At 38.0% G+C, this 17,271-nt stretch overlaps 1 protein-coding gene across 3 annotated transcripts in view; it reads right to left on the reverse strand.

Moving 5' to 3' along the window:
* The window catches only part of PLCG2 (phospholipase C gamma 2), a 72,190-nt gene that overhangs the window by 27,306 nt on the left and 27,613 nt on the right, over positions 1–17,271 (reverse strand). For all 3 annotated transcript variants that reach the window (XM_048075102.2, XM_048075104.2, XM_048075103.2), the window contains exons 3-14: positions 16,410–16,550; positions 14,572–14,665; positions 13,024–13,071; positions 9,133–9,217; positions 8,276–8,359; positions 6,847–6,890; positions 5,601–5,673; positions 4,364–4,465; positions 4,074–4,192; positions 2,700–2,785; positions 1,576–1,696; positions 580–748 (exon numbers count right to left, since the gene is read on the reverse strand). In XM_048075102.2, the coding sequence (XP_047931059.1) occupies positions 580–748; positions 1,576–1,696; positions 2,700–2,785; positions 4,074–4,192; positions 4,364–4,465; positions 5,601–5,673; positions 6,847–6,890; positions 8,276–8,359; positions 9,133–9,217; positions 13,024–13,071; positions 14,572–14,665; positions 16,410–16,550 (1,166 nt within the window). The remainder of the gene's footprint in view (positions 1–579; positions 749–1,575; positions 1,697–2,699; positions 2,786–4,073; positions 4,193–4,363; positions 4,466–5,600; positions 5,674–6,846; positions 6,891–8,275; positions 8,360–9,132; positions 9,218–13,023; positions 13,072–14,571; positions 14,666–16,409; positions 16,551–17,271) is intronic.

The raw sequence follows: 17,271 nt of genomic DNA on the forward strand, positions 1-17,271 counted from the left end.
AAGCACCACAGTCTTTCCAAAGTGGTTTACTAAATTGCATATGTAAATCAACACTGAGTGAGTAAATGCCAATCAATTTTTGCAGTTCACCAAGTAAGCAGTCCTGACAGCTTAAGTCGGCAGTCTGCAAGTGCTTTGAGTTTTACTTGAAGGACAGACATCCTCTGAAAAAACAGTTATCGTTAATCCTACTTTCTATTCAAGAACATACTTTTAATATTTCTTAGCCAGTCACTAATTGTGTAAGAAGCCTATGAAGAGCATCTGCAGCAATGAAGCCTTGCTGAAATTTAGCACTGACATTTCAGGAGTTGGAAGACCTTTAGAAAAGAGCTGACATTCCATCTGGCACTTGAATTAGCAACGTTTATTGCAAAGAAAACCAACAGCAAGCATCTTAATAGGTATCTTTACGGAACTCCATACGATATTATGAATTGTAACTAGTACACGCTTCTAGCATGGGGTTTCTTGTCTCTTCAACAGAAACCAACAATTAAGCTGTGAAGCCAGAAGTAGCACTGACAGCTTCAGCTCTTGTTTTTATACTTTATCTACTAGCACACAACACAAGCCTACCTTGATGATGATTTTTTCTTTCAGCTGGGTTGGTGATGGTAGTTGATCTGCACTGGCTTCAACAGGTTTCATTAAAAGCTGATCTCCAAACACCTCCTTGAACACTCTGGCCATGTATCGCTGCTGTTCCACGCTACAGTGCTCTTCAATTGACAGAATGACTGGGTATCTTTGAAGAAAACGAAGGAAAATTACGACATTCAGTTTCTTTTTGATTCAACTGACAAGGCAAGGAAAACACCACCCTCCCTCAACCCTCAGATCAAAGCAAATATTTAAAGCAAACATGAAGACAAAAGGAATAGAGGTAGACGCACAACAGATAAGGTCAGAAGGGACCTCCAGAGGCCATCTAGCCCAAGTCCCTTCTTTGGGAAGGCCCAATTCCTAAGTTAGATCAGGTTGCTCAGAGATTTGTCCAGCCACTTTTTGAATATCTGCAAGGACAAAGATTCCTTAAGTGCTTCGGGAACAGTTTCAGTGTTAAGTGTCCTCCCTCCCAATTGTTGGGTAATGCTTTTCATGTTAAGGACATCTCAGCACAAGGTTTAGAAGAGCAAAGCAGAGAGGCAGATTAAAATTCATGTTATCAGTTCAGGAAACATTCTATGAATTCTACTCCTAAGACCTCCCTACAACATGAATATCAACCCAACAGATACATTGCTTGTCACTTGTAGTTTGTTTTGATCTTTAAAAAAAAAAATCATACTGTTCAGGACTTGAAGTTTCACACTTCAATTCAGTAAAAGAAGACCCAAGCAAGGAGACAGGAACCTCTTTTAAGGTACTCTCTAACTTCCCTAGCAGCAAATTGTTATGTAGCAGCACCTTTTCTCAAAAACAAATCAATTAAAGACCCATCCATGTTGGGCAATAATGAAGACCAGGATGTCATTCTTTCATTATTTTTTTTATCTTTAAATCACAGGGAAAAAAGTTCAGTAAGGTCTAAGCATTCAAACACAGGCTTAAGAAACATAAATCAAAGCTTACTCAGATGCAACAAAGGCATGATCTTTGATTGCTTGTACTACATCATCAAATTTGATCTTTGTTGTCCGTGTCCATCCATGGTAAATGATAGGTTTCCCATCAGGACCATCCCAGCAGTCCACTAGGAAAGACAAGCAGTGGAAAAATGAAGACACCAAGTAGTTACTTAACTCTAATAAAAGGAATACAATGTACATTCAGTTCTTCAGAGCGTTTCATACATTGAGTCATACATTCATTTCTAATAAAATATCCTTAGTCTATCTATCTTCTAAAATATTCTAATTATCTATCTCACAGAGGGAATTAAGTTCACTTCAGTAAGAACAATATAAGTAAAATACAGTATAATTTTTTCCCAAAGCATTATTATGTGGGAATCTGGAAAGAATTCAAGCAGCTAAACTGTCCATTTACAAGTTTACATTAATTTTCCATGGAGAAATACACTCTAACAAGTTGGGAGCCTATCTATTTTTCTGATTTTAACCCTGAAACTCTAATTTGAGATACCTTTTGTAACATCCAAATTGAATGAAGTCTCTTGTTAATTGTTACAAATGTAAACCAGGAACTAGCTTATTAAGAAACTGGTCAATAACATGAAATTCAAGTCAAATCTTTCAATAAGGAACACAAACACAGGGTTGAAGAAGCATACAGACTTAGTAGAGAACAATGGCACAAAGACATCAACTGATTTACAAGCAAGTTAAACAGGATGACAAATAGCACCAAATTACAAAAATCTGAGACTTAGGCTTGTCTGTATTAGATGAAGGCAAATAAGTTTTTTATCTATCTACACTGCACAAGTAATTCAAATTTAAATCTTATGCTTTCATATAGTAGATCAAAGATTGAATTGTTTGTGTACAGTGAGAGAGTCAGACAGAACCTCTTGGAATTCCCAGGGAACAAGTACCAGAGCAAGTAAACAGAGCAATAATGAGGCATAACAAAAACTATTTAGGGAATCAGTGTTTTTCATATGACTAACTAAAATTTCAAAAAAGAAACAAACTAGTTCTTGATTTCGGTTCTTTTTTCTTTCTTGGTAAACAGGGGAAACCCTGCTTATATGAAGAGTATGTTATAAACCACTCCACAAGCTCATTACTCACACTCAATACATCGGCATCCCATTCTAAGGCACCTGATGTAAGCTTCTGTGGAGGATTCACTTCGAAGCTGGTCTCCTGTCAGATATCTAAGGAATAAAAGAAAATTGTAAGAGAAAACAGGCAATCAATTTCAATTATTTCCCACTCATTCACTGGGAAAATTTTTTTCTCCTGTTATGAAGGCTGTATGTTGACTGGTTGGGGTTTTTTCCAAACTTGCTATGGAAGAACTGGGCTCTGCTGAACCAAATGCTACCAGATTTTTGAATGGACAAAATTATAGAAGGTTAACGTTCAATCTAAACATCAATCAACTCTGACAGGTTCCTGGAGAACAAACTATGAGCTCTGCAACATATACTTACTTGATCATGTTGAGACAATCATAGTGAAGGGATGTGGAGAGTATTTGGAGTGATACTACACCATATACTTCAAGTTATCTATCAGTTATATCCATATCCACTTCATTTCATTTCCTGCAACATTTAATTTGTTCATCTCTCCTCACTCTCTTTACATGCTCTTTCTTTTTATTACAATGCTAGATGAGAAAACTTCCCATTCACTTGAAGAAAGTTCAACTCATCACCACATAGGTTTTAACTTCAGCTAAAGAGCTTGCACACCGTGTATTATCAAGGAAAAGGGCTGGATGCCTTAGGCACAAGCTACGGAAATATGCAGCTAAGTTACTAAGCACAGAACACTTCCAGACAAAGCCAATGAATAGCCAAGCCCTGATCAGCAGATATGCTGATTTAAGGTCCAAATATTCTTTTCCCACTCAGGACCAAATCTTTTCTGCTTTTTGACATTGCAAACTGTCGACGTATCTATTAATAGTGCATACCACCACTGCCTCCTTTCCCAACACAACAAACCCACTGCCCTTTAGATCACACTACCAGCACGGGATCTTCCCACAGGATAAGTTGGATCCTTACAGCATTCTTATGTTCAGGTACAACTAATGTTGACATAGGCTTAGCAAACGCTGTTGGTGCTTGGAAAAAAACAGAAGCTCCTTCAGTAACTTTGATTTCTGAAAACAGAGAGGCTGGAACAGTTTGAAGTTGAGACTAATTTTTCTAACACGACTCAGAGTTTGAGGGTGTTTTTTTTTGTTGTTGTTGTTTGTTTGTTTTTTCCCAGCAGAGCTGATTATGTCTCAAAATCTATATAAGATGTTAAGAGAAGGGGAGAAAGGAAACCCACATGCTATATTTGCCACATTTATATCATACTTCAGGAAGATTTCACACACACAGACAGTATATTTCTGGATATTATAATTTAAAATGTTTTACTTTCTCCTAACATGTGCCAGGTCTATTTGAACAGGGATAGATAATGGGACTTCTGATAACTTACGTGTTATGAGAGGAAGAAATCCAGTAATGGGACAAAGGATTATTCATGTCCTGCACATCTATTGAATCATATTTCTCATCCCAAATACTGTTTTCTTTTGCAAAAAGGTAAGTGAGGAACTAAAATGCAAAGAGAGAGACTGAATTTAAATGTTTTAAACATGCAAGAAATATAAGAAACCCAACAACGTAGCAGGAACATCACAAAGGATCTGTCAACCAATTAAACTAGGAGCTAGCAGCAAAAGAAAAAAATCCATGAGAAACTATTAGAAAGCATCATCATTTTACCTCATCAACAAAGAGGAAGGGTTCAGCAGTTTCTCTCATAGTGTCATCTATAAATTTGGTCATTCGTTCTCGGACTTTACTCAGATCTTGTGCCCAAGACTCCTTCAGATAATAAAGTAGAAAAATTTAGATGTGGTGATATGCTGTATAAAATCTGATAAAGAACAGAACCCTACAGTTCTGATTAAGTCTTCCATTTCAGATAGATTACTGACAGTATATTTCTTTGCACTCACATCTTAAGAGTTTCCTCTATGATGTTTGAGAGGGAAAAAACAGCTGAGTACTTTTATATAGATTGGAGGCCCACAAGATCCACACACACATATGTACATATATGCATGCACACACACAGGAAAAAGCTGGCCTCCTTGAAATATATGCCTTAACTATATTCTGTTCACACGTCTAAGTGCAATCTGAATGTACTTTTAACACAGTGAAATAAAGAGAAAAAGAAATTAGCAATCTTATACAGGAAGCATAGATCTCACTTTTCATTCATATTTGCAAGCCTGCAGTTTATCAGTACCTAACGAATATAACACTAGCTATAGTGTATAGTATAGGATAGGAGGCAAAGACCTGGAAAGTGGACAACGTCCAACAGCAGTCTTAGACCCACTCCATTACATCCTTTGTGAATGTCTAACCTTAAAAATTGGCCTATATATCAAATTATGATTTTTCTTCCACAGTGTCTGTGCTAAATAAGATTACAGAAGGCCATGAAGACAGTTCCGGTACCTGCTTCCACCCTTATCTGCTTGCTGGTATGGAACATCAGACTGGCCCATTCAAGAAGAAAATTACCCTTGACTCGAATGCAGGCAGTCAGCTCAGCTTTTTACATACAAGCTGATAAAATGGGGCCATGGCCAAGGTATTACCCCTAGCTGTATCTATGGTGACAGCTGTAACTAGGCCAGGCTATCATGCAGGGTTTATTTCCAACCTTGTCTGTTTATCTACATGACTAAACAAAGACCTGCTAAAACATTATTTACTTTGTCCTGCCTCTCTTCCTCTGGTGCACCTTCAGAGACTTTTATATGGACGAAAAATAATGGTTCTTGTGAACTTCAACAGCGGTAAATAAGAAGAAATCTTTCCAAGACCTAGTAACCTAGTATCATAGCTGACATCAATCACATTCAGTGTCATTTTTTTTTTTTTAAAGGAGCATGTAATATTGAGAGACAGCAAAAAGAGCTCAAAATTTCTGTAACATTCCCACCTGCTGCTCATGTAGCAAGAATCTCTGAAAGTCATGGAGATGAACTGCTGAAGCATCTGGGCGGTCAGTATTTCTTTAAAAAAAAAAAGAGAGAAAGAGAAAGGAAAATTGAATCTAAAGAAACAACAGAGAAAGTGTCATCAGATGTTATAGCAGAAAATGACAGGGATTTGTATCTTGCATTTACAGCATAAAGGTGCTGCCGCCAGGAAGAAACTTTTTATAACTTCAGTGAAATTGAGATTAGGCTTTTAATATTGTATTACCGAATCACTGTAATTTGAGCCTTTAAATAAAACCTCCCAGAGTTCTGATGTATTTTTGATAATGATTCATTGGGAAAAGTACCAAATCTCTGTTCATTGATCTGTAGCAAATGAACAGCATTCATTTCACAGGTGTTTTCTTAAGTTTAATTGAGGCACATGGAGAGACTGTTCTTTTGAATTATCACCGAGCCACACATCCACAGATAATTCCTTCCAAGTATTATACACTACAGTAGATCGCCTGGATAAAACTTCAGGAATAAAGAGGCAAGAATGCAGCCACACCAACAAAAAGGCAGCACAGCTGCTCTCTGTTTTGTAGGACACAAATGTTGCATCATCTGGTACCAATAAGGCATTTATAACCTTACACATCCTTGAGAAATCTGTGGTTTAAAGCAGTCTCACCAGTTTAATTCACACAGCATGACCAAGGGCTAGGGAAATGCATGGTATACCTAGAACAAACTTTTAAAACAACTTCCTTCATCTGTGGTAACATTCAAAGCTAAGATAAACTGGTTTAATTTGTGGTTAAAATAGTAGCAGCACCCGAGACCTCCCTTTTCACTCTGTACACATTTTACTAAATTTTCCAAGTCCACCAAGTGAAACTTGTAGAAACTGTTAGCATCAGTGTTCTGCATGAGTCCAGGCAAAGCCTCTGCAGTCCAGTTTAAAGTTTTTCCATCAAATTGTCCTTCACTAGTTCTGTTCTGCACTTGGTAAAATCTGAACATGTCAATTTGCTTGTTTGAGTCCATGCCAGTTTTCTTCTTGTCAGAAGGTAAAAAACATTTATCAAATGATAACCAGAACTTATGCCCAGGATAAATTCACCTTTCTGAATGCAATAAGATCTATAATTTCTTTTCACTTACTAAAGCATAAGAACAAAAGCCAGTGAAGTAATTAAAAAGTCCTGCAGCACTGCTACCATATGTGTGTTATTTGGAAAAATAATACAAGAGCCTTACCCAAGAATGAACACAGAGGAATCCTTTTTGAATTCATCGAGAATCTTTAAAAAAGAAAAAAAAGGGTGGCGGATAAGATTAAAAAAAATAAAAGAACATGCAATTTTCCATCTAATTTCATCTAATAATGACTACTGGTTTGGAAAGGGGAAAAACATGCATTTCCACTCTAGGAAAGCTGCATGCAAGTTGACAAGATACATTTTGAATTAAACGCATTAGGAAAAAAAACTTACTGCCAAGGCTGGCGATTGCATGTCAAGCCTTCCACTGTAAAGGCACATAATTCTCAGGCAAAAAGCTTGCCATTGATAAGACTGTGAATTTTCTGTGGAGCTTTTATTTCTTGATAGCCCACAAACATTGGAATTACATATCTACCATCATATTTATGCATTTGAATGTAAAATCTAAATTGCTCCCAGCTTGGAGCAGCCTAGTTGCAGATCACAGGAAACTTATCAACTGCCCCTTAGCAGTTGTTGAGCAAATTGAGGAGTTTCTTTGAAATGATCCACAAGTGGCGATAACAAGAGTTTAAGGAAGTCAGATAACCTCTTTATTTTGTGTTTTACTCTTCAACCTTCTGCTTAAGATCATTTTCTAGACTTTTCGTAACCAAAAATAAAACCTTATCAGTACATGGAGATTAATAATTACTTCACAACAATTTCAGCATCACTTTTAAGCAGCACAAGAAAGCAGTACTGCCAAAGGAAACAACACTGACTTTCACTATCGAAGTTTCCATTTCAACAACTGCAAGTTGAGTCAACAATATGCATGTCATCAATAAAGATATGTATGCAAGTAATTTCAAATCATCTGTCTTCACACAGTTACAAACAGTTCCTAATTTTCAGAGTCACTAAACACATGCAGGTTCCAACTTCATGATCTTTGCAATTAATACAAGGAAACAGTAGTCAGGCAGTTAATCCACTGCATTTATTTTTCACAAGCACTGTCTGAAGCACATCATGCTCTGGACTCATCGTTTGTCATCTCTGAGCATGAGACAGGAGAACAATAGCTGTTACTTGATGTTCAGGATATACCCCAGTAGTTTACAGAATGTTCCTTGTAATGCAAGATTAATACAAGTATGAAAAAATATTGCTTCTACCAGCAAACAGGTCAACCAAACCAAATATAAAGACATTCTCTATACCAAACAAACACAAGAAAAATTCTTCCTAAAAACCCCATTATATCTGTGCATATCTTTACTACCAATATACAAGAAACAACGTGAATGACTTTTTCATCCTCTTAAGCCAATTGTTGACGGTGACTGTTAACATCGAGCACAGTACTATAGCCTTTCTGTTACAAGAATGGGGAAAAATAAAAATGTTAGCAAAAAAACAGCGTTCGCTCTTTGTTCCGATCAGTTTAACATTATGAAGACTAATTATAAAAAGCTTACCGATCTCTGTTGTTCAAACATGATTTTCTTGTAGAACAAATGAAATTGTTCAAAACTAAGTTCTTCTTTGTGAGCACCTATTTCCTACAATAGAAAGTAGCATGTAGTGAATTTAGAATTCCCTGAAATGCATTTGCACAGCACAGAAGATACTCCTCTTCTGGCAGCCACCCTCTCACACGTTCAGTTCTACTCTGACTTCATTTGTTTAATGTTTGGGGATTATTTTCTTTTTCTATTTTTTTTTTGTTTAAGAACACAAACAAGTAAATAGACTCTTGGTTCGTGACACAGTACTCCTAGGCCCACATCTTTGGCCTTTTATTTTGTACCCTGACTATTTCCACTATGTTACCGAAAGTGAAGTAGTGCCTTATTCAGTCATTGTTTGCTGGAGCAACAGAAGCAAAACTGGATGCTTTAAGGGTGGTGAATTAGAAAGCAGGAAAAGGTGGGGATAATTAAAATTCCTGTAGGAATGGAAAGGACCTTCAGAAGCTATTAGTATTACCATAAATTGGAAGAAGTTATTACTTTGATCATATTGCAAAAGAATTCCTATTCTTATACACGAATTTTATCTTAAACATCCAACAGTTTCCTATGCACTTGCATAGTATCACCACCAGAACTCCAAGCCCAGTGTTAACTTTAGGCAATCCTACAATGAAAAGTAGGAACATTTATGTCTGTATTTTCCTAAAGCCTTACATACCGGCAAAATCAAACTTAGATAATAATCAATATAATTTATTTAACTGTACATGGTAACAAACAAAAATATACGCTGTAACCTGAACAGAAATATCAACACCTATCAAATAACACGAAACAGATAGAATTTATCAGATAATTACCGCAAATTTATCCTTCAAGAACTTCATGCTGCTCACTTTGAAGTTTACTTGGGGAAGGACAGTTTTCAGCTCTCTAAGACTAATACTGGAAAAAAGAAAAGATAGAGGAAAAAAAAAAAAACACAACTCTGTTATAATCAGCCAGTTACCAGTATATATATATATATATATATATTTATTTATTTATTAAATCAACACAAAAATGTTACTATTGAAACATTTTGGATAGGACTCATCTCTCATAATTACTAAACTCCTATAAACATAACACCTACATGTAAGCAAGCTAGACACATTTTCTAGTTAGTGGGGAGAAACAGGCATGTCAACCATTTGGGGCATTAAGCTTTTAAACAATACAGTGATGTACATAAATACATCAAGTATTTAAGCAATACATAGATACAAAGCTAAATTTATTAATTGCTGCAACACTGGCCGTACCACTCGAATCATGTCCAACGTATACATCAGACATTTTTTGCTGATGGAAGACTCTGTATTAAAAACAAAACTGTAAATAGTTCCATCTGAAAAACTCAATTTCCTTCACATCTTCCCATTCTCTCAACCTCAGAGGTTTCTCTCATCAACCTCCACTCTTGCAGCTACGGCTTCCTTCAGTGCAACCTCAGAGCAGGTCACAACACTTGGTGTACTTATCCTCAGTGTAAATGGGAGGTAGGGCAATGCTATGATAACTCTTGCATGAACAAAATGAGGGTTGATTTCTATACGAGCTGCCTGCCTAAATGCTTTAAATGCGCTGTTGGCATAGGTGAGGCAATCCAACAGCTCACTGCTGTTACAAGAAGCAACCGCTCTCTTTGCTCCTGTTGCTATGGTCCCATTGCTTCCATAGGCCAGCTTGGACACTCAAACCTTCTACTAACCTGATTCGACTTGTTAGGCCAGCAAAAAAAAAATAAGGCAAAAAGGAGAACTAGTCTTCAAGTCTTCCACTAGCTTCATGAGCTCATTCAGCTCACCTTGTGTCCAAATCAGCATCATACCCAGAATAAGGAAAGAGTCTTGAGTGCCTGATTAGAAGCACGTAAAGATGGTGGAGGAAAAGGGAAGAGTGAGATTTCCCCCACTGAGCGGCACCAAGCTGATAGACCAACTCAGTCATCCCCTGCAGCGACTTTTCAGTGGCCTGCTATTCCACTTGTCTTTGGATAGCAAAGAACAGAAATTAGGTCTCATTTTAGGACTGAGTCTCAAACTCTGCGTAGGTACTGCTGTGAGGCCTCAATGAGAAAAACACGGCATTAAAGTGGGACATGTGAGGGGCACAGGGACAAGTCCTAGACTGGAAGATGAGGGGAATAAAAACTCACAGCAGCAAAGAGAAGCAGGGAAAAGACAAGAGAACATAGGCGCAACATCTGTGGGTGCTATGGCTAATGCCCACAAGACACTAGCCTTGTTTTCTTGGGTACTGTTGGCACTGCATTAAGGTGCTCTGCCTTGACCTCCAGTGCAATTCATAAGCCATTAACTCTATGCAAACAAACAGGATCAGAACAGTCACCCAAAAGCCACAAAAGTAACACTTCTGTTCTACAGTATCCATGCAAGCACCTGCCCTGTGAGAGATTCTCATCTCCATTGTGTAGAGAGGGAAAGAGGAAAAGCAAGAAGGAACTTAGCCAAAATCCATGCCAAAGCCAGATTAGAGCTCAGGAAATTCCTGGCTTTCCACCCTGTCGCCAGACCTCTGGAAAAAAAAGCACTCCTTTTGGGAGCAAGGAGGAGCACTCTGCTCATACCCCAAACACCAAAAACAAGCAATTTCCTCCGGCAAGACAAACACAAGCCAAAACAAAGAGCTGGGACTTCATTACCACTGGCAAAAATTCAACCTGTTAAGCAGGACTTGCCTGGAAGCCTAACCTTTACAATTACCCTCCCTAGAAACCGCAGCACTAAATAAAACGAAGGCCAGCTCAAACTCCTTTCCTGAAGTTTTCTAAAAGCCTGGATCATCTACCAAGAGAACAAATCAAATCACTGCCTTCTCCACAGCATAAGTCCCCGAGATCCTAAGCAGACTGCCTTGTACCAATGAAACAACCCTTAAGCACCCCGTGAAACCGCTTCAGCAGACATATCACCAGCTACAGCTTCTGTACCTTAACAAAACCAAGCTTTTGCTTCATGGTCCTCTCCCTGAAACACCCTCATTGTAGGGCTAGTTTTACAAAGTGCATCAGCAGGTGTAAATTAAAAACTCTTTGTTGTAAAGGATGACATTGGGCCTTTCACCGCTTTGGCCATCTTTGGAAACACTGCTCACACTGAAGCAAGCCACACAACAGCGCAGGCTGTCTGCAGAAGGGTGTTATTTCCTGCAGTAACAGTCTTACTCGCACAGTGAAACATCGTGCTTCATTTTGCTTTCAGGAAAAGGCCTAAATGAGAGGAAACGCACGTTCTTTTCCACACTGAATTACACCTTAGAAAAAAAAAAACAGAACATTACAAAGAACAAAATCATGGTAAAGTAATATATGTGGGGAAAAGGGGGGCAACATTCTTCACAGTTTTGCACATTTTCTGGCAACTCTAACCAGAGGTGTGCCGCTTAATTCATTTAGAAAGTCTCCTTTGTTATGCAAAAGCTACAAAACCTACTTCACACATGGAGCTGAAACAAGCTACTGAAATTCAAACATACGAAGCAATGCAGCACATGGGAGCCTACAACCCATATGTGGTTGTTTTTTTGTTTTGTTTTGTCTTAAACGTGAGAAGCATCAGCTCAGAGGTGATTCTTTGGCTTTGGCCTATTCAAATATAGGGCAAAAACACAAACCCAGATAGCCAAGCCAATTGCACGAAATTATATTCAACACAGCAAGCCCTCAAAAAAGAAAAAAAAAAAAGGCAAAAAAACCACCCCACACAACCCGCAACCAGAGATTTTTGCCATTACTCCAAACGACTAACAAGGCTTCCTTCTACAGCTATACTCAAGAGTACATTTGTTTCCCACTGTTAAAGCAACTCTTTCACACATTACCCTTTCGTACCAATAGTCCTCCTCCTCTCCCCTAATACACTCAGGTATCTCTTATCTCTTCTTCCTATAAATATTCTGTTCTGTTCTCATCGCAGCTCTGACCCCTGCAGGAAAGTATTCATGTTATTGCTGGGACAACCCTATCTCTGGATATATCTGGTGTTGGTGCCGTGACTAGTTTCAAACCAAATACCACAAATACTAGTCATGGTCGACCCCCATCAGGATCGAAACCAGGTAAGGCTAACCACCTGAACACCGACCCTGGACCTTTAGCAGCACACGCTGAACTCTGCTTACACAGCCTGATGGTTACAGGTGCCCAAACAAGCTTTTAAAAGCTGGTTCTACTCTGTCTACATTAGACCATGGTCACTCCAATGCAAACATGCTTCAGGAATGAGTGAAGAACTTGCGGCAAATCTGCACAGGAAAGCTGACAGCAGGTTATACAAACCACACTGCTGGGGTCCAAACTGCCCCCAGGAAGTATTAAAGGGCAAATGCCTCTGCAAAGCAAGCAACCTAACAAGCCTGTGCAGCTTGAGCTGAATCTCTGCACTAAGACTAGGAGAAGGCAACCACCTTTCTTTATACTGGCAGGGTAAATCTACACTAACAGCAGAGTATTTATTTCTCATCACTTGTTTCCTCATACTACATAATGAACATAAGTGAATGTTATGAATGTGCTGCATTTAGCAAAAGGCAAAACACATGTTTTTAAAGCAAGAGCAAATACCATTTTCAGAGGTCTCATATTTTACATCTCAGGCAAAGTAGTAGTTATTTCCCCTCATTCCGTGTTACTGCCTGCAGTGAAAGTTCACTAAAAACAAACTGAACATAAAAAGCGAGCTTCTTACCTATTTCTTCTAGTCTGATCAACAGAATAGATCTGCTTTCTCAGCCAGCTTGAGGAAAAGGGGAAAAAAATGAGTGAAAAATTTTTAATTTGAGAATTATAAGAAAATGATCAATTAAATATCAAAATCCAGAAGTGAAATTCAACAGAAGTGTTTAAAAATCAGAACATACATCACTAAGTAAAGCAAATATATTTCAGCATAGCATCTAAGTATTCAATCAGTTTTACAACCCTAGTTGTAAATATGTACTATTTTGCTGCTTAATATTGCATTTTAAGGCCACATAAACAACACAGGAAAGGGAAGGGTGTGCACAGCACAAAGGAATAAACAACCAGAAGCAGTAAAAATGGAAATTGATACAGTGGGCCAAGACTTCAGCTAATCTAGAGTTACTCCACCAAGTCAATGATCTACGTCAGCTCAGGCTGCTGACTGAAAGATCTTAGATGCATAAAAATTAAAAAAGAGGGGGAAGGGAGGGAGGGCTTAGAAAATTTTTAAGAAAATCCTGATTAAAATGCATGTCAGTTTTAGGTACAGAGCAAAATACTATTAGCAGTATTAATAGTAAATATACACGTGCAATTTTGATCTAAAGGATGATCACAGCACGTCAGTATTAAGCTTATCTTCATTTCTCTACAGAAATCACTTTGTCCACTGCACAAACGTAGCCTGAAACCTAGTAGCACTTTGTATAACAGCTTTCTGCAATACCACACAATATATAAAGGCAGGAGGAAGTGAAGAATACTTTCTCCCCAACTGAAACTACGAGTAGGTAAAGACAACATGAATGTCAATATCAAAGTTGCAAAAGTCAGGTAGACATCAAGGACAGGGAATATATCCTTAAAACAGGTAATAGCAGTGACTCACCCCCAACAAAAAAAAGTCAGCAGTGATGAAAAGCAATCAAGTACAGAGACAGTGTTAAAAGCTTGTCAACAAAATTGGCATTCTGAACATAAGCAGTTTCGAGCATGACATCTTCAGAAGCACTAAGGGTGCATTTTCACCATCATATTGCTGTCTGCTAAAAAGCAATCGTTTAAAATGTTCATTTTTATCCTGGCTGTCCCAGGTGAGCTGATCACATTGCCATCTGATGCAATGGTGTCAAGAGGAAAAACTGCAAATGTGCACATAGGAATCATAGGGACACAGAAGCTGCAACACGGACATCTACCAGATCAAGCCTATTGTGACTGCATAAGACATTTGAATTTTCCAAGAACCCAACACAGATCAGATGACCTTGATATTGCATTCAGAGATGTTATTTTTTTGTGGTATATAGAACAAGGCAAACTGCAAGTTCACAGGAGTGTATGAGAAGTGCAGCTCCAGAACATATATATAGCAAAACAGACACGGAGAGTTTCCATAGGAGCTTTCTGTACCACACACTAACTGGCTAGTAGTTGTTCCTAAGGTAACTGGCAGGCAGCACTTGTTGTACTTCAAGAATTTCTTTGACATTTTCCGCTTTACATTCCAAAGAGATGTCAAGTCTCACCAAGTGAAAATATTCCTACGTACCTCTCCATGATTGCAGGCGTGGGAGCAGTCATGACTTCTTGATACAAGATATTCAAGCCACACAACCATTTATCAGCATCATCTTTAGAATCAGCTGAAAAAAAATAATATGCTGTGAGAAACATATAAAAGCAGAACATAACTTGCAACATCTAGATAAACGCTAGTTCACAGAGCTGCAGGTTAACCTTCCTCCTTAATAAATCTCATTGCATAAGTCCATGTTGTTAATACTAGAACTAATAACACAATGTAAATTTGAGGGTGAGAGGGCCAATCCTGGAAACTCTGACAGAACATCTGCTTCCCAGATTAGGTAAATTTTAGTATCTCACCAGAAAGACTACGAAACTGCTGCTGAGTTCTTACCGTAACATAACCAAACTTCATTTTCTCCCCAGGGACCTAGATCACGAGCAACTTGAAGCACACAGAAAAATGAATTCAGTGTGTTATAGCGTAAACCTAGCTCGTGATATTCCCAGCAACCTACAAGAAAGCTGTAAATCACTAGCTTTTGATGAACACAACCACCTCCTCTTTTCATAACCGTGCCTCTAAACGCAGATTGTCCCAGACTACACTTAGGCAAGAGGAACAGAAAGGGAGCAATGTATGAAATTAATGTAGCTTATATAGAGAATCATAGAATCATTTAAGTTGGAAAAGACCTCTAAGATAACACATTCTAATATAAGGTAAATTTAAAAAAGGTCTACATAGCTTAACACATTTTATTTAATATGTTTTCAAACAATGCTTTATCCTCCAAGGATAAAACTAGAACCCAGCCTCAGCTCCCCATGGAAATGTTTTTCAATTAGTTACGATTTTAGGAAGAACACCCACTACCAGTGCCAAACCAATTCTTCTCCCAAGACAATTCTGGCCTTTATGACAGCCACCATTCCCTTCTAAGTAGGGACTATTTTATATTGTTTTAAAAAAAATCACGACAAAGTGCTTTAACAAGGAAAAGGATTTCCCCCTTAATTGAAAGTTATATCAGTCATGCTGTTCTCAGTTCAGCATTACGACAATATACCTCAAGGTACTGAGTGTTTTCAAAGTACTGGCAGAAACCTGGTTTTGAGAACTGCCATGGAGGCAGGGTGGGGGGGTGTTGGAGGAAATCAATCTGAAATACGTGGCACAGCTGCACTTATCAAAATTTTCAGACCTCATCCAGCAATGGTAAAACTTGATCTGAAGTTAAAAATCTATTACACTGAATTAGTGACAAACAGTCTTTAATTACCTGTGCACCGGACTGTAAAACCAGGCTTCCAGTTCTGTGATCTATATGCAATTAATTCCCACATATACAAGAAACATTTGCTAGCTCCCTAGGAGTATATAATTTCTACATTAAATAAATAAATAAAACGTACTGTTAGTGTTACAGTGCCTAGAAAGTGATATATTAATAAACACATACTAAGAGACATGCTATTAATTAGTGCTCAAATAGCTGTTGCCTTCTAATGAGCAACAAGCATTCATCTTCTTAAAACACAGAGCTGTTGACCTGTACAGTGCAAGACAGACTGCAGCAAGTGACTCATGTATGACATCCACAAGTTATACAACTGTTCTGTTTAGACAATATAAGGAAAAAGTCTCACACAATACACTATTTGACAGCAAAATGTTACAAATGGAGCAGTTCACAGACATTAAGGGCTGGCTGAGTAAAAGGTCTCAGGTTTTATGCATTTGGTGCACTCCTGAACTGCCAAGGTTAAAAACCACAGTATTTTTTACATTACTATTTCATCAGTGTATTTGATTGTTCAGTATCTAAGTTTGAAGAGGAAACAAAGGAGAAAAAGGTTTACCTGCTAAACTTAAGGTGTTGAGGACAAACTGGGTACCGTAAAAAACAGTAAAGCAGTGTTCTTCTCTGTGCCTTGCTTTGCAACGCTCGAAGTCCTTTGAATTCTTTCCTGGGCGAATTTCTTTTATTTCCATCAGATCCACTGAAAGGAAAGTAAGGTAAGAAAGTAAGAAAGAACAGTAAGTCAGTCAGTACAACTGCGCTTGAGATGCAGCACAGCCTGAAACAACAAGACTTAAAACTCAAAGCATGTATATATATATATATATAATCTGTACAAATATAGTTATAGATTTTTATGGGACAAGAAATGGAAATTGCACCAGCCTGCAATCCACAAATCCACAACTAAATGACTCAATGTATTACTGACTAATATACAACAGCAGAGAAGGACCAAAGGAAGAAGAAGAACTTGTCATATTTTTATCATCTGATTATCACCGACTAGCCATGGGCAAAGTTTGTACACACAGTCCCTTTGGGTTACAGAAGATATGTTTTCATAAGTGGAATTTACACTAAGAAATTTCCAATTACCATGCCAACCGTTCAGTGACAAAAGAACAATACAACTTTTAACTTATCCACCTAAAAATAATGCATTAGGTCTTAGATAGTGAGCCAGCCCCCCAGTACAACCACTGACACTTGTACGAAAGAATATTTAAAGAAGGTGTACTTGGCACCCTCCAGAAAGTAAAGAGAAAATGCAGCCTAATAATTAACGTTTTTATGAGCCTTCTCCTGGTCAACTCCAAGCAGATCTCAGTCATTTAATATAACCTGTTGCAGCACTTTTAACGTGCTGCTTTCTACAGAACACAGGCATTCATTAGGGCATAGCCAAATGGCAGCAACAC

Source organism: Anser cygnoides, chromosome 12, assembly GCF_040182565.1.
Source record: "Anser cygnoides isolate HZ-2024a breed goose chromosome 12, Taihu_goose_T2T_genome, whole genome shotgun sequence".
NCBI classification, from domain to species: Eukaryota; Metazoa; Chordata; class Aves; order Anseriformes; family Anatidae; genus Anser; species Anser cygnoides.